Genomic DNA, 19,186 nt, shown 5'->3' with positions numbered 1-19,186 from the left:
CTTACAGCGACTTTAACCAGCTTCATTATGGTTTAAAAACAGGTTTCAGTGCTCGTTCATTTGTAATGCATTAAATGTGAGTGATTTGATGATAAGACCTCGGGAGTGGTCGCTGTTCATCGGATGTGGAGCAGTCTTCATGAGGCTGATCAAACCCACACTGGGCGATTCATCCATCCTCATGTCTGCAGCCAGAGATCAGCGACTCAGGAAAGTCACACTTCAAGGCGTAAAAGAACAACTGCATTGTTTTATTGCCGTTTTCAGCATACATCCAACACCCCTAAGAACTCTTAGCTACATGAAGCATTTACAATACAAGTCATGTGTCAACGGAACAGTTTTAAAAATTAGGATTCACTTTTTCTTTACATATGATACAATTTGCACACATGTTAATAAATATCAATACAATCATGGCAAACTCAACACACGCCGTCGAAACCAACAACCCTTTAAAATTATGTAACTTCTTAATATACTTATTCACAGCTGGATGCCACATCATAAATATAACCTGGAAGTGTTTCTGTGCTGTGAAAACAGGAGTTCATGACTTTACAGTTTTCCGCGAAAAGAGCCGGAGAAAACACGGCGTTCCCGTTTGCTCATTCAGCCCTTTTTGCATTTCTTTAGTGTCTCAATTTTAAGTGTCTCTTTTAGTTTGGGGGCCAGCTGGAGACACACACAAACACACACACACACAAAAGAAAGTGACTTCTTTCAAACAACGAAAAACAAAAAAAAATAAGAACGGAAATGAAAAAGGCCTCATGTTGAAGTCTTAACACTGCTGGATACTGGTGTGTGGAGTGTGTGTGTAACTCCAGAGATACTGCAGCATATCCACCGACGCAGAGACGCTGCTGTGGCACAGAAATGACGAGCGAGGCGATGCGACGCGATCTCTCATCCGATTCATTAACGAGGTCTCGATAACACAGTTCAGCTGTTTCACGATCCGAATACGCTGTAAACGTTAACCGACAGTGTGATGTACAGTGACGGCGCCTCACCGAGAGGCCCGTCGTCATCAAGTGAAATGCCTAAATGCACAAACGTATCATACATCTGTACTCTATGTCATATATATCTATATGTCTATATATATTTATAGATACGATGAAAGAAAAGTTCCTGTGTGTCCCTGTAGCCTTCATTCCTGACATGCAAATGGCTTCTGAGTGCACAGGAATTTACCAACAAGTGCAAGATAATGAAAGTCTGGGCACTCTCCTGTGAATGCAACACACACACTCTCACACACACACACACACACACACACACACACACACAAACAAAAATATCTGTTAAAAGCAAACACAGGTAATAAATACATCAAGAAAAACAAACATGGCCATACTTGATGGATTGTTTGTGTTGACGTGAGGAGGAGAGAGGAGCCTTTCATGGCTCGTTTGTGGTTCATTAGGATGCTGAAGTCAGTTTGTGAGTGGTTTAAAACACGAAATCAAATAAAAAAGGCAGCTTCGGAGGACGTCGGCACGGAGACGTCGCTCTGTAAGCAAAGAGCGGACCCTCGTCTGCACAAAATGTCACTTGTTTTACACAACTATACACAAAAAAACCCCACTTTTTTTTAATTTAAAATTTACAATTCCTTTACATCAGCAGGACCGAACTGCATTCTTCCCTTCAAATAATCGAGAATAAAGTCTTTTTAAAGGTTTTCCCAAAGGCTTCCTCCTGCTCGAGAGACTCCACTTCAAGGCTGGGATGATAAAGTTGTGAACACACTCGCCTCTCCACCCACAGACACAGAAAGAGAGAGAGGGAGAGAGAGAGAGAGATAGAGAGAGAGAGCAAAACTGCAAAATGATTAACTCACACCGCCGCCGGGCAGGAGATATGTAAACGCTGCAGACTGCTTCAGTGTCAGAGGCAGTCAGAGTGTGTGAGTGTGTGTTGTGGGGGAACTTTACACATTCACTGCTGTAGGTGTGACAGTTTTAGACCAAAAGCAGGCAGTCCTCTTGGAAAACCGTTGTTTCCCGGCGCGCAGAGGGCCGTGCGGCGGCGCCCGTTAGGCCCAGTTGAGGCTGAAGCCCTTGGAGAGCATGACGGCCTCCAGGTCCTTGTCCTCCTCCTTCTCCCGCAGCCTCTGCTCCTCCAGCAGGGCCACCAGGGCGTCGCGCTGCTCCACCACCTCCAGCATCTCGTTCAGGATCTGCTTCTCCTGGGCCAGCTCCTTCTCGGTCTTCAGGTGGTCTGAGGACGGCACGGGGAGACGGGGAAGTTAGAGGGAGAGAGAGAGAGAGAGAGAGAGAGCGAGGGCTGCGAGCTGATTAGCATTCCCGGCTTCACCTTCCACCGCCATCCGCTCCCGGAGCTCCTGCTGCAGCCGGCTCTGTCTGTCCTCCAGCTCCAGCTCTCTGGCACTGAGGGACGAAACAAACCACAGGGAAACAAAGACAGAAAGAAAAAGAAGTTTGTTTCACAAGTGAACTCTTTCTTTCAACACATTTAACTGAAACACCCCTTGTTGAAAGTAAGACGAGTCCAGAAGCTTTTAAGCGAGTGACGATGAAGAAACGGGGCGGTTTAATGACTTGTCAGATTGTAATGAAGCACTTTCTCTAAATGGATTCAAAAATCATATCAAATCTTATTAAAGCTGCAGAACGACTTTGACTTCCTGAAGACCAGTCAACATTAAACTTGTGGTAGTGTAAATTTAACCGACTTTAGAATCTGTACAGCCGGCAGTCCGTCAGCTCCGACTTAAACACTGAAAAACAACAAAACTGTTGATGAGCATCGAAGGTATGAGCGGTGCAGTCACTCAGTGGAAAGTCTGTGGTTTGAACCCCAATCAGCAGAGTGTTTGTCCTTAGAACTGGCTTCAAGTAGTTTTTCAGTAATCTATCTATATTTCACTGAGCGGTTATTTTTCTGACTGCATGAATGTGTGTCCTTTCTACTGATTATAAACTCTACGTACAGTTAAGAGTTCATAAGGCACAAGGCATAAGGCAAACATAAGGCCCGGGGGCCAAAAGAGGCTCCAATCCAGCGAACAAAACACCGAGCAAACTGAAAAAAACAGATTAAGAAAAAGCAGAACATTTTTCCTGTGAGTATTTCCTTCCTTGTTGCTAAAAACAGGCATAATGCCAAAGCTGCAGGAGAAGTTTCAGGGACATTTCACTGTATTTTCCACCAGGAAGTTTCATTAAAATGTTATTTATGTTGAGGCTGCAGTGATCTCTGGTAGTTCAAGGTTTCGCTTTGTGAAAACAGACATTTTAATCACGTATAGCATCAAACAATATTTCATGCAAGAATTCAAATCAATACTTTGTTTTCATTTGAAATGTATTCATACACCTACTTGTGTAGATAATGTGAAAGACAGTATCAGCTGAACAAAACCTTCACCTCAGAAACACAGTGTGCTTAAAGAAAATGTATTTTATAGCCAAGCATTGATTACTTCTCCACCAAGGCGTCTCCTGTCATTTACATTGAAAATAGATTTTTCTTTTCTTCAACGCTGTGGTTATTTTCCCCACAGCAGCGAACTCTTCCTCGTCTTTTCTTCAGACTTGTCACTGACCTGTTGCCAGTAAAGCTAATTAGCAGAGATGCACCACCAGGTGTTTCTTTTTGAGCATAATATTTTTTTTTTTTTTCCTGAGATGCTCGCTGCTCCTGTCTCCTCAAACACTTTACTGGCAAAACCAAACCAAAGAGGAAACGTGTTCAGACTTTAAGGCACGCAGCAGGAAATCTCAGAAACAGTTGATTTGCTGTTTCTCTCTTACTTGATGCCAAAAAAAAAAAGAAAAAGAAAAAAAATTTCAGGTGAAAATGATAAACTTCTGTTGTGTTTTGGTCGTTGAACTGCAACAGCGTCTCAGTCCGAACAGGGAAAACAAACTTTAAAATACTTGAACACACCTCCGCTGCAGCTGCAGTAGTGGGTTATTTGATTTAAAGAAACTTTTCCTTGTTGGTTCGGCGTTCCACCCGGAAGGAGGACCTGTTTTCGACCGCCGAAGCGGGTATGGATGTTTGGAATGATGAGTGTGAGTTTACTGGACGCTGTGAGTTTTGAATATTGATAAAGGAGTAAGGTGATTAATGGGAAATTGGACATCTGACACACCGGCAGGCAGCGCGTCGATGAGCACGCCTGGTGTGGAATCTCAGGGGCTTTCAGCGTCGGCCTGTTCTCTACACTACCGTCCACTGCACCGTCATCAGGACGGCTGGAGACGCTGCTCCAGAGAGGATCCCAGTGATCAATGCACCAAGACTACCCGTTTCTAAAGGACGGCTGTAGATTTGGAGAAATGACCCAATATGAAAATATCTAGTATAATTACATATAATTTAACATGTTAGAAATGGAAAGTCGAATTTATACTCACAAAATCATGAGTTCCGACTCGTAGCGGACCAGGGCGTTTTTCTCCTGCACCAGTTTGAACCACTCCTGCATGAGTTTGGGGTCGTCCTTCTTGCCCATGCCTGAACGACAGGAAGAAGCACAGAGACGTGTTGAGAACCCCCGGGAGCCGGCGGGGTGTGGGCGGAGTCAAACACACACACACACACACACACACGGGGGCCAGACGTGGGCAATGCAATGACAGCCAAGCCAGGATGTCGTTGCAGTGAGGGATGGAGAGGTGGAGGAACGGACGCCGGTCAGTCCTGCCATGTCCAGAGATGGCAACACGGGAGGCGGAGCTACGGGCTTCGATGTTAGCACGCATACAGACACACCCACAACCCACACACACACACACACACACGATACCTGTTGTTGCATAGTTGTGAGTTTGTGTTGCCCAGTTTGGCCTTTGCGTTACATGTAGCAGATACTCTCCTTCCGCTTTCTTTCGGAAAAGTGGTGAAAACAGTCCAGAGACGGAAACCCAGGAACGTACTGCGATGCTTAAAACCCCGCTGCCCACACAGCGACCCGCCGGCAGACATGAAATCCCGTTAGAGCCCGATCATGCTCGGCAGTTTGACGGGAAACGAAAAACAAACAAAACAAACTTAAAAAAAAAAAAAAAAAAAAAAAAAAAAGCATGAATTACTCTGCTGTCTTTACATATTCAAATGTTGATGAGGATGAGTGTCGCTGAGACCAATAGTGAAGTTAACACTCCTCTATGTGGTCTGCTGGCGTCATGCGCTGCAGTGGGACCGCGGCTGAACGCTTCCCTCTGCGCCCCGCCGGACGCCGCATGCTCAGAAAGGGCCGCTCGCTGCGCCCTTTCGTTTATCTGACCGCAGCAGGTGGAGCCAAGCGGGCTGGACGGAGGGCCGGAGGGCGAGCCTCCATGCGGCGTGACGTACTTAGCTGGGGAAGAGGCGGCTCTTGCAAAGCGAAAAGGAAAAACATGGTACACACATAAATGGCATGGTCGTGGTCTCGGGGGCTGGATTTGGCTAATTGACAAGACAGGAGACAGAGAGAGGCAGAGCTGGAGGGGAGTCGCCCACAGAGGAGGCGGAAACAAGACAACGCCGAGCTCCCAAATCTAATCCACCACTCCCGCTTTTCCTTTTTAATCTTAAACTACATCAGCCTGCTTCCACTAACCGCACCGCTCAGCCCAGGGCTCCCAACACAAACGGCGGAAAATACAAAAACACAGCAAGAAATATCCAGAGACGAGTTTCCTCAGCGCAGGCACAACCTCCACTGACAGGTGTTAGCTTCTGGAACAAACCAGATGATCCATTCATTTTTTAAGACTTGTTTTTGTGTGAGAATAGCATATTCATAACAAATCATCTCTCCATGCAAGATCCTCACTCCTTCAAAATGCAAACTTGCCCACGAGCGCTTTTAATCACTCAGTTTTATTATCATTTTATGATTCCATGACAGTTTTAATGGTTTTTGCAGGTTTTTTTTTTTTAAAAGGACAAGTGGAATAATTCCTATCAGCAGCTGTCGGAAAACGGACACCGCAAAGCAGCTTTTACGGGACACTTTAGCCAAACCGAAAACAAAACACATGCTGTGGATTAGACACACTGCAGCCGACGACTTCCCCGCTTATCTGATGAAAACAAAGAACCGTTTAGGCTGGATTACAACTTTATACAACACAGTGTGTGTATCGATTCTGGAGGCTTCCAGTTCTGTTTCATAAACTGCAAAACTCCTGAATTTAGCCGCAGCCTCCTGGTTTTATCATCGTTTATCATAGTTTAATAGTTGAGAGTAATCAAAATTTGTTGTAAGTCTATATGAATGTTTGTGTACTTGCCATTGTTGTTTATTGCTTACTGTTCTCTGTGCATGTGCGTGGTTTAATTACAACAGCACCCACTAATGGCCAGACACGAAAACTACACAGAAAACCACACTAGGACGAAAACGTTCATGTTTTCTCCTGAAAAGTTGACGTTGAAAAACAGCTTTATTTAACTACTTTAAAGCCAAATATACAAAAGTTATGAGGTTAAAAAAAAAACTATAAAAAGTGTCTGTGTTGGTCTGAACAATAAGCATAAGCAGCTTATTACTTGCAGGAATAACAGATCACCTGCAAAAGGAAGGTATGCTGTGAAATTACACTTTTATGAAATATTTTCTTCTTTAAAGTTCATGTCACCTTCTCTTGGTGGTAAAAGGTCGTCTGCCTGCAAACTCCGCTGATCAGCAGCCGAGATGAGATTACATTACATTACAGCTGGATATAATCTCTAGTTTGGTTTTGTGGAAGATTAAAAAAAAAAAAAAAAAAAACTTCATCCAAGATGTATGGCTTTTTCAACATCTAGAAACAATTTCCTCATGATAAATATCTTTCATACTTCAGTGACTTTTTGGGGGAACTCTCGAGGCTGGGGAGGCTCAGGTCGGGGGGGGGGGGGTGAGTGAGTAGCTCTGGTCTGGAGATCCTTACGGGGTCAGAGGTCAACCCGTCGTGTTACCTTCAGGGGAACAGCAGGGGCAGAAGGAGAGCGGCGGTCTTCGGCGCGGCATCTCCGCAAAGGACTCAACTTCCAACAAGACGGGAGGGGGAGGAGGGAGGAGGGGGGGAGTGACGCGAGGTGGAGGGGACGGAGGAAAGAACGCAGGGGAGACATCACAGAGACAAAAAAAGATTAGAGGACAAAGGAGGAGGAAGAGAGGAGACTAGAATGGGACACAAAAAAAAAGAAAAAATCACCAGCGCTGTGAAAGGGAAAAGACAAATCACCTGGAGAGGAGAGGAGGAGGAGGAGGAGGGAGAGACCAGCTGTGTGGGGCCAGAAATGAAAAACAAAACAAAAAAACCAAGAGCACAGAGCGATAAAATAATCCTCCTGATGTGATCATCTTAGGAACAGATGATCTTTCTGCAGAGTGAACATAACCTGCATGTGCAGCCAAACTTTATTCCAGATTTAATCCCATTATCAAAGTCGTTGCTGATCACAGGCAGATCCGTTTCACTGGCGCACTCAGATAATTACTTCTCCTTTAAAGCGGCGAGCTCTGCTTGTAAACACGACTTGATCGCGTTCGTACCGCCCGGCTTCATTTCTTGCCAGTGTTGTGACTTCTGAAGTGAGGCCAGTATTGAAGTGCAAATCAGGGTTTTTTTTTTTTTCTTTCCCTAATTTGCACTCGCTTAAAAATAAATAAATAAATAAATAAAAATTATCAGAGATCGTGAAGGTAACCTTAATAAACCCCCCAAAATAAAAAGGCTAAAAGTAAATAACGTGTAATGGAAAAGGTCTTTTCAGGAGAAGATCGGATCAGTAGCACATCGAGGACCTCAGAGATCAGGAGTTAAAAAACAAAGACAAGGGGGCACCACAGCGGAAACGGAAGAAAGTAAAGGTCAGAGAGTCCGGGGTCCTCGTAAAACTTTTATACTTTCCCAAAATTATGCAAATATCCTCATGAAATGCATCATTTCCAGCTAATGTGCAATAAATCTTCAGACATTATGAGGATCAATGATGCAGACTGGCGATTCTCAAACTGCGGTACGCAAACACTCAATGGGACACCAGCTCCCTCTAGTAGGTCATGGTGGAATTACTCAATAAAAAAAAATGAAAATGCATAAAAATTCCCATTTGACTGAGCATTATCGTTTATTTGATGAAGAGCAGATTGAATGTTCAGGCTCAAGAGGTGCACACAGTAAAAATTCTAACAATCACTGATTTAAATGATCAAGAAAATCCACAATAAAGTGACAGAAATTGAATTTTGTGACGCTCAGTTAATCCACCACGGCTCCTCATCATTTCACCCAACACCGAGTACGACACACAGGGCTCATGTAGTTATTAGTAAGACGGAAAAAGGACTCATCCACGCAGAAATCCACCAGCAAAACAGGCTGAATCAGTTCAAAACAACGTACAAGGTTAGATTTGAACAAACAACGCGGCCCCCAAAAGCTAGCGGCGCGGGAGAGTAACTTTCATGCCAGTGTTTTCCATGTTTCAAATCAAAGCTCCGCCAAATATCCCGTCTGACGAGCGGTTAGAACCAGCAGGACCAAACCAAACACTCGCATATGAGGGAATGCACATTTTCTGGCCTCCTGCCGAGGGAGCCCACTGACACTGAATAAATAAAAAGCAAAAATTGCTTTCTAACAGAAACCCTGCCGAAGTCCCAGAAGACACGGGCAGACAGAAAAAAAGATGCATTCCTCTCATAAGCTGAAACAAGCCAGCAAGTCAACAACAGACACCGTGAGACGTCTCGGCCGGCTGTTGACCCAAACCGGCTTAAAAACCGCCGCTGAGGCGGAGAGGTTGCAACGCTACCTGTTAGCACTACAGCGCACACACACACACACACACACACACACACACATATATACACACTCTGGGAGTTATGCAACTGAGCAGGTATGAGAAGAGTCGGGGAAGGGGGGGGAAGATGGGGGGGTCTGATGGGACTACAGAACTACGGCAGCAGAGTTCTGGGGGGAAGCGAGGAGCCAGGCCAGCGGTTTAGTATGAGTGAGTTCAGGACGGCTTGTGTAACATCTTCACACTGTGTGTGTCTGTGTGTGTGTGTGTGTGTGTAGAAGTGAGGGTCTGATATTCAAATATTCAAGTTTTAATATTCAAACATTCAAACACAACAATGTTATATAATGTCAGCTGTATGCAGGATGTACACCGACCTTCAGAAAGGTGGAGGAAGAGCACACATGTAAATATCTCACCGTCAGCTTAGCATTCCTCTTTATAGTTCCTCAGGGAGGGAAGACGAGTGTTTTGTGGGGTTTTTTTTTCCATCATAGCAAAGCCTGAAATGTTCTGTACCAACTAACTCCGAACAAGTGATGTAAGTGCAGCACTGTGCAGAAGTTTTAGGCTTTTATGAATTGATATAAAAAGTGAATTCAGTCTGTGTGTGGCGTCCCCTCCCTTCAATCTCAAAGCAGCGTCAGTTATTCTCAAGTTTTTGAGGGAGGTTGCTTTAAAACATCTCACAGAGGCGAGCGGGCCTCTTCTGTGCATGCAGGCTGGTTCAGATCATTCGTCCTTCTCATGTAAACCCAAACAGACTCGATTATGTGGAGATCAGGTCTCTGTGGGTCGGGGTTCACCGTCACTTCAAGGATCTCATGTTCTGCTTTAAGCTGAATGCAGTTCTGTATGTTTTGGGTTCTTTCTTCTGCTGAAGACGATCAGACGGTTTCCTTCAGGTATTCTGAAAACCTGAGGCTTCATTTCTTTGTATCTCTCTGAGAAAGGTCGTGACCTTCATGTGTCTTCTCTTGGTTCAATAACAGATCCTGTCGCTCACAGATTAGTTTCTCTATTGGTTTCCAGTGAAATCTAAAATAGTTCTAAGAATCTTCTTCCGTGCATGAAACGCTCGTAACTACTTTCAGTTTCAGTTCATGAGGATGTAGTACTTCTCTGACAATGCAGTGAGGGCCGACTCCGATCTTTTTTAGTTAAACTGCTGGAGGTTTAGAGTTCTCGATTCAAATCCCATGTTAGTTTACACTCTGTCTTAGCATCAGGAGCTGCAGTTCTCTGTCCAGTCTCCGATCCGATACAGGCATCAGCATCCATGCATCCCGTGTTTCTCATTGTGAAATTCAAGACATTTTTGAGGCTCCAGGTGAATTTTATCAAGTAGAAAATGAGCAAACTAACTCTTTTAGTCAGACAGGTTGCAGAGCCGTTACAAGAATTCCCCCCAGGATTAATAAAGTATTTCTATTCTATTGTGCTCTACTGTGAGCAGACAGCTGCTACCTCCGAGTCCACACCTGAAAGTGAGTCGAGTTTCTCCTCTCTTCTTTCTCCTAAAATTCTATTTGCATTTAAAGAGCCATGAAGATGGTTTTGTTGGAATTGGCACTTTTTAAATAACATTAAATTCAATTCTGCCTCTCCTCTGGTTTTATATAGAAGCATTTCATCAACTACCAGTCCTGAAAATGATCATTTTCAGCATGATGTATTTGGCTCTGAAAGAAAAAGCCAGTCTATTCAACAACCACTGGTTTGAAATGTAAATAAGAATGCACGGTGCATTATTGTCCTGTCTCAACAAACAACTACTTGCTACTTTGAAGTGAGAGCGTATCAATTTTATCGAGTATTGATGGATCTGAGGAGGAGGCCATCTTTAGCGCCGCGTACGTTGCGTGAAATGGCAAACAATTACAGTGCATCGCTCTGTGAATATATTTATTTTTCCACCCTCCGCTCGCGAACAGAGTGTCTTTGAAATCAGCACGTCGCGGCATTAATTCCGACATGTTTGCGTTTGGACCGCTGCCGTTACGGCGCCGCCGCCTCCGCGCCGAGGAGCGACACACACACACACACACAACTTACTCATTTCACTCATTCATAAGTTTCTTTTAGAGATCAAAGGCGATCTGAAGAGGACAGTGCGAGGCCAAGTGTCTGATCTGTGTTTGATGTGGGGAAAAAGTGTCTGATCTCCAAACCCAGTGAGGGCGGTGAGGGAGGGGGGGTGGGCGAGAGAGAAAGAGGTGAAGGAGCAAGAGGGACGTGGCGGAGGCTAAGAGCCAGCCGGTCCACATGTGAGTGACGGGTACAAAGCTCGAGTGATAAACAGAACAAGAAAGGGGGTGAAGAGGAAGGATAAGATTAGGTTAGCCATTAGGTTAGTTTCAAAGCGACAGACTTGAAATACATACCGCCCAGATGCAAGTCCAGGATTTCACTGTAATTAGAATCTCCCCAATAGTCTACAACGACAGGGATATATTAGAGATAGGAGTTATTTCACACGGCCCCAAACTGGGCAAACAAACGCGCGCACACACTGGATTCAACCAAACAACAGCAAGTCATGCATGTTCTTGCAAAAAAAAACCAAGAAAAAAAAAAAACACGGGCACGCACACACACGCCGCTGCGACACTCAGAACAAAGAGAGTCTGTCGGTACTCACCACGGTGCATAACGCAGGCAGCCTGTGCAAAACTACAGTGCAGTGCAATTCCCCAAATAATACTCCGACATAGATTTGCTGCACTGCTGTTTATTGGGCCGGTCCGCTCAATTTCACCGGACGCCCGCGGCTCCCTTTCCTGTGCAGATGCGTCTCGGATAATGCTCAATTTTTCTATTATTTCTATTTAATTTGAGTTGATACAGCAAAAAAAATAAAATAATTGTGCTTACAAACAATCTGAGTATTGACCTTTGAGTAAAACAGCTCTGGATTGCCGTTGTGCATTTTCAACAGCTCATTAGAAAAAAAAAAAAAAACAAGAAGAAGAAGATACGTCTTAATAAATGAGAGCTCAACAAATATATGCTGAAGTCGCTCAAGCAAATGTTTGCCCAAAATAGTCCAATAAAGAAGTCGTCGGCCTGCGAATCAATTTGAATTTGATTTCTCACACTCTGATTGAGTTCTCGGGGAAAAATGCAGCGTGATCTGCGAGCTGATCAAGTACAGAAACTCTCCTGATTGAGAGGCGGCGAAGGAGACGAGATGCATCCGGAATGAGAGCACACGCACACACACACACACAAATCTATGTGGGGACACACATTCTCCCGGGGGGGGGCATGCAGCTCGGGCTGACGATGGCGGACATGTGATGAGGGGACGGAGACCAACATGTTCGGACATGGAGAAGTCGTGTGTCACCACAGATGGAGCCCACGTAACAACGGTGGCACATGGCAAGAATCAAACAGGAAAACCGCAGTGGCTCTAATACCTGATCGTCTTTTGTGCTGTTTGGGTAATGTATAAGTACCTTTATACAACCCTTTAAGAGAGTAGAGTAGCACACAAGTTAAAACAATCTCAAACATTTGGCTGGGAATATGAACACATTGAAAATTAAAGTATTCACTGTCTTTGCGAGCACGCATCTGCAGGATAACAGGTTTTTTTTCCTATTTCTTTCCATCACCCTTAAGATAATTAAAGTAAATTAGGATGGAATGAAGTATCCCCACTGTGGTGAGGAGGATCACAGTGCGTTATCCTCGTGCAAACCCACATCACGTAAATTATTTGTGATTACTGCTGAGCTGCGTTTGAGCTCGCGCGCATATAAAACCGCTCCAAATAATGAAGTGTGGTGCTCCCCAACAAATAATTTATTCTATTTGTCTGTGAAGTATATTGTCAGTGATAGTCCCCTTGTCAAAAGCAATTTGCGTTTATTACTTTGGAGAAACAAATCTGTTTATTGTGAATCCGCATCTACGAGCCGAAATAGGATTTCAATACGAGTGAATAGATGATATCTGCGGGCTCAATGTAAATGACCGCAGGGGGACGGGTTTCCAGGTTACATAAGCCTAATCATGGCGGTTATTACGAGTCCCGTCGGAGCGCTAGAAAAGCCTGAGCTCATATATGGAGATAAAATGTCTCGTGGAGCTGTCGCCACTGAGCGGCGGCTACAAAGAAAAAATAAAAACAGGATGTAGCTGCCGTACGTACAGTAAATCCCTCACAGGAAATTAATAATAAAGAAGTTACCAAATGAACTGCGCTTTAGCTTGCTGAAGGTGGAAATTCTGCCTCATTCGGAGCAATATTGCAAATGCGAGATCCCACCTGGGACGGCCGGGCTGATTAAAACCAGAGAAACGCCGTGTGTGAATGTATGAATGATGAGCCGTTACCTGCTTCTCCTCTCAGAGCCTTCTCCACGGCTACACCCCTCTCCTCCAGCTGCCGCTGCTTCTCCTCCACCTGCTCCAACTGTCTCTGGATGATCTGAGCAGACAAGCGGCGACATCATTAATGCATGTCAGAGCACAAAACACACAGAGGTGCGTGCACGCTGCGTACCGCTCAAGCCTCTTTACATGGGTGCACAGAGCAGAAACAAGCACCGCTAATTAGCGCTGATTTACCATAAAGCTCAGGGGAACCCTCTATTGATGCAGCAGTTTAGCCTCATTAAAAATACATTGTGAAACAGAAGGGCAGATAATTACTGCTACATTGATGCCTGTAAATGTATAATCCCAACTCTGATGATCATCAAAATGTATTTGATGATTTCCAATAAACGCGTGGATCATGTTAAGTTTGTCCTTTGACCCACTCCATGCTGCATTTTTAAATGTCATCTTGAAATCAGAGATCTGCATCGCAGGCAGGATCCCAATTAAGAAGAGCCGTGGGACGAGCCCAAATTTATTTCTACATATTTTTAAACTGTTACTGCAATGCCCAGTGATATAGTGGTCAGCACATAGAGTGCCAAATACCCCCGGTTCGAGGCCAGGTGGGGCTTTCCGTGCAGAGTTTGCATGTTCTTCCTGTGCATGTGTGGGTGTGATGCGCTTCTATTGGGTGCAATTTTACTATCATAGAAGACAGCTGTAACATCTGTAGACTACATGCAGGTGATGGGCGATATATGTGAACTGTGGTCGATATGCACGGTGTTATATGTGATGGCTCTAAAGATCAAGATGAAATTATCTGAGGAGACACGAGAATGTTACTTATTACACCGTGTGAAAAGCATCCAAGATGCATGTACTGGGCATTGTTGTAAGAGATTTCATCAACCTCAGACTTCACTGTAAATTCTCCAGCCGTTGTTGGATTTATCTGCGCAGCACCGCAACCAGAACTAAAAAAGAAGTCCGGCTTGAATTCTGCAAATAGACACTAAAAATACTGAAAATACAGGCCGAGGAGGCTTAGTGCTGAGTCAGTGGACTGGCAGACCGGCTGCAGTGTTACAGCATCAATCACGGCTGTGTTTTCCTGACCAAAGTACACATTTGGCCTCAGTCCAGGAGAGCTGAGTCACACCAGAGTGACCATATGGTTTAAACAACAACAGCTTTACATAAAAAAAAAAAGCAGATAAAAATCCTCTATGTCCAGTAATATATTGTTATATATCGTTACCTGGGCTCGGTGGAGCCTCTTCAGCTCCTCCTGTTTGGCTTGTCGTCGTGCAGCTTTCTGGACTCTGCGTGTCAGCTTGGCATTAAGCTCTTCCTCTGTGTAGGTTTTCTGAAGGTACAATAAAAAAAAAACTTACGCTTAAACAAGATGCATCTGCAAGGTATCACCACGTCAACGTGGGTCCATAGAGCCTGACCCCGTCCAGACTGGCTTCAGTGGGTAAAAGGTAAAAAGGACTTCCTAAACTAGTTACCCCACACATGTACACATCTCTACAGTCTGCCTGTAAATCCAGACCCACATTACGGTCACATAAAACATCTTGGAAGAGGATGTGACACATACAGTAAATCAGCTGTGCGATAATCTTCCGCTTTATGAATCGTTCAATAACGGGCCGGACATTCAGTGAATGAAAAGAGATGTTTCCCTTGTTAGCGGAGGATGTAAAACACTGGGCGTAAATCAGGAGAGAGAAGTAAATAGAACCGAAGGAGAAACATGTCGACGAGTTATTCCAGATGGGAGTGAAACGGCGCCGCAGAGACAGGCGGGCGGATGAATACCAGACCAGAGGAGCAGCCCACAGTATGCACGAGATGCACCGGTATTATTGTGAGCGGAAAGGTAAGCGCCGTTTGGAAAAGTCGGGGTTTAACACGGTGGACGTCCAGCAGCGAGCGAGTGGGAGAGCTCGGCCGTCCGACCTTCACATGCGCCCAGCGAGGGTTAGTTTCAGGCCAAACGTACACATGTTGTTACGACGGTGAAATTGCACGTGTGCAGGCGGGTGAGGGGAGGGGTGGTCAACAAAAACAGATGTAATACTACCTTTGTGGCGTACGATCTCTTGAACGCCAGTGCGTGAGGGACATAAACAGACTTGGGGAAGACGAAACATAAAAAAAAAAAAAAAACAAGGAAGGGAGGAAAACAAACATGATACAGATGACATGATCAAATGGGTTAATGATTATGTTAAACTGATCAAAAATAAAAACAACAACAGAAGCAATGTAAATTTAGCTGGTCCAATCACAACAGGCATTGTTAATATCCCACACCAACAACAAAACACAGACGAGGTGCAGCGATACTCTCAACATGGATGTTAAAAAATTAGTCTAAAACGACACACTATAAGAAAAAATAATCACAGTTTAAGAGGCCTGCTACATCTAGAACTACCATCTAAAAAGCTGGAAGAGCACATAAGTAACAGACGGCACAGATCTAGGGAGCTATAACCACGAGCGTCACAAGAGACGAGTCGATACGACTCCCATGGGCTCTCGCTGAATTACACATGGCCTTGGAGGCGCGATCCAGCCTGAACCCCCCCGTAAAGCCGTGCAGTCAGAATCCACATCCACGGCACTCATTTATAATATAGCAGGCTTTACACCGTAGTACATTTTTATTCATACATGTCGTCAAAAGGAATAAAACACACGTGTGAGTTTTCCAGTGGTTCGGCCCTGAACTGGAGTGTATCTACCTCTCTATCTACTTCACTAGAAACACACACAGACTTGAGCTGAAGCAGCAGAGTCGATAATGTTGAATTTCAAACCATAAACATAATGAATGCAAATGGGAGAAAAATAAAAGCCTCCATATTATAAAATCTGTGTATTTCAGCACTAAACGCCGAGACAGCAGTATGATCTATGCACTCGGCATATTGGATAAATGCCGTCGTTTACACTCGTTTGGAGACGATGCAAATGGAGATCATTATAATGTGCATTTAAAAAGTCATATTACAAAGCTGAAGACCTTGGAAATAGGTTCCTATCATAAGCTGCTTGCATGATTTGTGGAGAAATTTCCTGAAGACAGACTGTAAACCTTTATTTTTTTTTTTCCTCTCGTGCCTCTTTAAAATGAGATGAGTTAAGTATGAAAGATTGATGTCGGCTTGGCCTCGAAAGCTCAGGGCACGCTATGTGAACTCACTGCTAATAAACTGTTGGTGATGCAAAACTGTTTTATTCAAAGATACGTTTATCTGATATTCAAAATTATGCGACCCCTGCTGCGCGATACCTCTTCATCGTCTTTGTCCTTTTCTCGCTCAACCTCCTTCTCCCGCTCTCTCTCCCTCTGTCTCTCTTTCACCCTTCTTTTTTCCTTCCCCTCCTTTCTCTTTTCCTTCTCCAGCTTCTCCTCCTTCAGTGCCTCCTTTTGCATCCCTGACACTAGGTCAAAGATGTCCATGTGCAGCTAGGAGTGGAGGAAAGTATGTTCAAAGGAGAGAGAGAGAGAGAGAAAATGAATTTTTTTGAAGTTAAGAAAAATATAAAGCGATTCAATAGATGTGATGATGACACCCTGGCCTGTCAAAGCCTCACTGCAAACATTGTTTTCATGCTATGGGCATTTTAAGTATGTGTTGTTGTGCTTAGCAGATAAATGAGTCGACTTGTTTGACAGTGTAATCTCCCCGGCGCAGATTCTTCACCGAAATCACCTCTGAATGAAAATGAAGCGCGGGGCGACGCGGATGTGCGAGGCAGTCCTTGAAGTTTCCTGATTGCTTTTACAGAGCCGCTCCTCTGATTAACGGATAAAAACACCTCATTCGGAGGAGACGAGGAAACTTACATCTGCCTTCGACTTCTGGGACGATCGCTCAAGAACGTCGTCGCAGGACAGGTCCGAGTCCTCGGAGAAGCTCAGGTTCCGGCGGGATTTCAAGTCTGGTGCAAACAAAAAAAGTCAAAACATAATTTAGATCTTGGGTCCGTTTAAACTGGAGCTCTGATTAGAGGACGTCCTGCCTACCTGAAGATTTCCCAAGAGGCGAGGTTCTCTTCTTCCCGGAGTCCTGCGTGGTGGAGCTGGACGATGGCGTGCTGGGACAGGATTTATCCTCCTTCTTCTTCTTGTCCTTCTTGTACCCTGAGAAAACCGCCTTCCACAGCGACTTGTGTTTGGGCGGCGTCTCCTCTGCGCCGGACAGCCTGCTGCTGTCGTTCTTCGCTTTCTTCTCCTTTTTATTCTTGCGCGGCGAGAAGAGCGAGCTCCTCTTCTTGCTCTTGCTGGCGGAGGAGCCGTCGGACGAGGCCACCGAGCTGTCCAGGCTCTTGTTGCTGCTGAAGAAGCGCTCGGGCAGCATCTCCGACTTCTTGGACTCCAGAGCTTTCACGGCGGACGTCTTTGGAGATCCGGCCGACTTTTTGCTTTTCCCCGCCGCGTCGGGAGCCACGCTCCAGGCCACTTTAGGTGAGGCACCCTTGTCACTGTCCGACTCTTTCATTCTGTTCAGCTGCTTGGCCATGGCGTCCTTCAGCGCCTGGCTCTTGACGGATTTTTCCCGCGCTCTCATTCTTTCCTCGGCAATCTCCTTGGCCTCCGGAGAGAACTGAGTTGCCCTCTGGGTCTTCAGCGCTGGGTTGATAGGGATGTTGGGTTTACCGTTCTCCATTGCCAGGGCGAGGTGCAGAGGGGGTTTTTCGCGGCTGGCTTTGCTGGTGGGCGGAGTGTAAAACTTGTTCATGCTCGTTTCGGGCGTCCGCTCGTCGTACGTCTCCTCCACGTCGTCGGCGAATGGAATCTCTTCCACCGTCTCCACGAAGGATTTCCTCACGTCCTCGGAGCGAGGCTTCTTCTTCTCCCTCATGACGACCGCCGGAGCGGCTTCGGGGGCCGCCTGGGGCGAGGAGACCTTCCTGGGCGCCGGTTTGGGCGCAGAAACGGGGCTCAGCTGGGTCCGGGGCGCCGGGACGGGAGATTTTGTTTTGGATGGCTCCTTGGCACGCTCGGGCGGATGTGGCTCTGTCCCGTTGGTCCAGGACGCCTGGTGTTTTTGCTGGCGGAGCACGGCGGGGGACTGATTAGCGGGCACGGGCGGCGGCGGGCTGGAGGGCGGGGTGAGCATGGTGGAGTCGGAGGTGTTGTAGCTGTCGCTGTTCGCCGTCTGGCTGGTGGCCATGCTGCCGTTCAGGCCCAAGCCCGAGCTGCTGCTGACGTCCTTCTTATCAGAGCCGTCACTTTTGGCCTCTACGGGAGCAATGGGAGTAATAACCTGACCCTCCAGGGTGATGTTGAGTCTGCGGATAACAGGCCGGCCTGCGAACGCAGGTTTCGGTTCCTCCGCTACATCCGGAGACTGTGTTTTAACAGGCGGAGGATCCTGGTTAGGAGTCTTAGCAACACTCTTCTCTAAGATTTTACTGCTGCGGTCCAGAGGGGTCAGACCGAGGCTCTTCCTGATCTCAGCGCTCTTCAACCAGAACTCCTCAATGATGTCAGTCTTTTTAGCGGAGCTGTCGTCAGAATTTGAAGGCTCGGGCGTTGCGTTGTCTGTTTTGGCGACGGGGGTGGAGGTGACGGCGGGGACCGGCTGCGTTCTGACGGGGGAGTCCGACGTGAGGGGCGACGAGGGCTCGTGGCAGGGCAGCGGCTGGGAGCAGATCGGGGAGAGGGGGTTCCCCGTGAGGGGGCAAATGGAGCGGTGGGGATAGACGGGAGATTTGGGTCGGCACGTCTCCGGAAGCGAGGACGGCTGAGAGCAGATCGGCGACCGGACCGGGGACTTGACGGGCGTCCTGACGGGCGACTCGACGGCCGGCTTGGCCGGAGAGGCGACGGATGGCTGGATGGGCGAGCCGGGAAGAGACGGGACGGGAGCGTCGGAGGCGGCGGCGGGAGAACGGACAGGAGAAGGATCCTGGACAGCGGCGGGCGACGAGAGCGCCGGGCTCCTGGCAGCCGGAGACACAGTCGTCTTTTCAGGCTCCGTCTCATCAGGTATGAACGGATCTGTGAAAAAGCGGACGCCTGGAGACTTCGCCGGAGTTATCTGGAGAGAAACAGAAGCGAAGACCT

The 19,186-nt window shown here is 46.3% G+C and overlaps 1 protein-coding gene across 18 annotated transcripts in view; it reads right to left on the bottom strand.

Moving 5' to 3' along the window:
* Window positions 1-230: 230 nt before the first annotated feature.
* mical3a (microtubule associated monooxygenase, calponin and LIM domain containing 3a) overlaps window positions 231-19,186 on the bottom strand; it is an 80,565-nt gene continuing 61,609 nt past the window's right edge. For 12 of the 18 annotated variants that reach the window (XM_030095499.1, XM_030095497.1, XM_030095500.1 and 9 more), the window contains 11 exons: window positions 17,141-19,160; window positions 16,961-17,055; window positions 16,403-16,579; window positions 15,185-15,235; window positions 14,354-14,461; window positions 13,105-13,198; window positions 12,183-12,233; window positions 11,145-11,195; window positions 4,395-4,494; window positions 2,326-2,399; window positions 231-2,229 (listed from right to left, as the gene is read on the bottom strand). In XM_030095499.1, the coding sequence (XP_029951359.1) occupies window positions 2,045-2,229; window positions 2,326-2,399; window positions 4,395-4,494; window positions 11,145-11,195; window positions 12,183-12,233; window positions 13,105-13,198; window positions 14,354-14,461; window positions 15,185-15,235; window positions 16,403-16,579; window positions 16,961-17,055; window positions 17,141-19,160 (3,006 nt within the window). In that variant the 3' untranslated portion in view covers window positions 231-2,044. The remainder of the gene's footprint in view (window positions 2,230-2,325; window positions 2,400-4,394; window positions 4,495-11,144; window positions 11,196-12,182; window positions 12,234-13,104; window positions 13,199-14,353; window positions 14,462-15,184; window positions 15,236-16,402; window positions 16,580-16,960; window positions 17,056-17,140; window positions 19,161-19,186) is intronic. The other 6 variants (XM_030095510.1, XM_030095515.1, XM_030095502.1 and 3 more) reach the window with 5 other exon arrangements.

The sequence above is a fragment of the Salarias fasciatus genome, chromosome 7 (genome assembly GCF_902148845.1).
Source record: "Salarias fasciatus chromosome 7, fSalaFa1.1, whole genome shotgun sequence".
NCBI classification, from domain to species: Eukaryota; Metazoa; Chordata; class Actinopteri; order Blenniiformes; family Blenniidae; genus Salarias; species Salarias fasciatus.
This window is presented reverse-complemented; position numbering and strand designations above follow the sequence as displayed.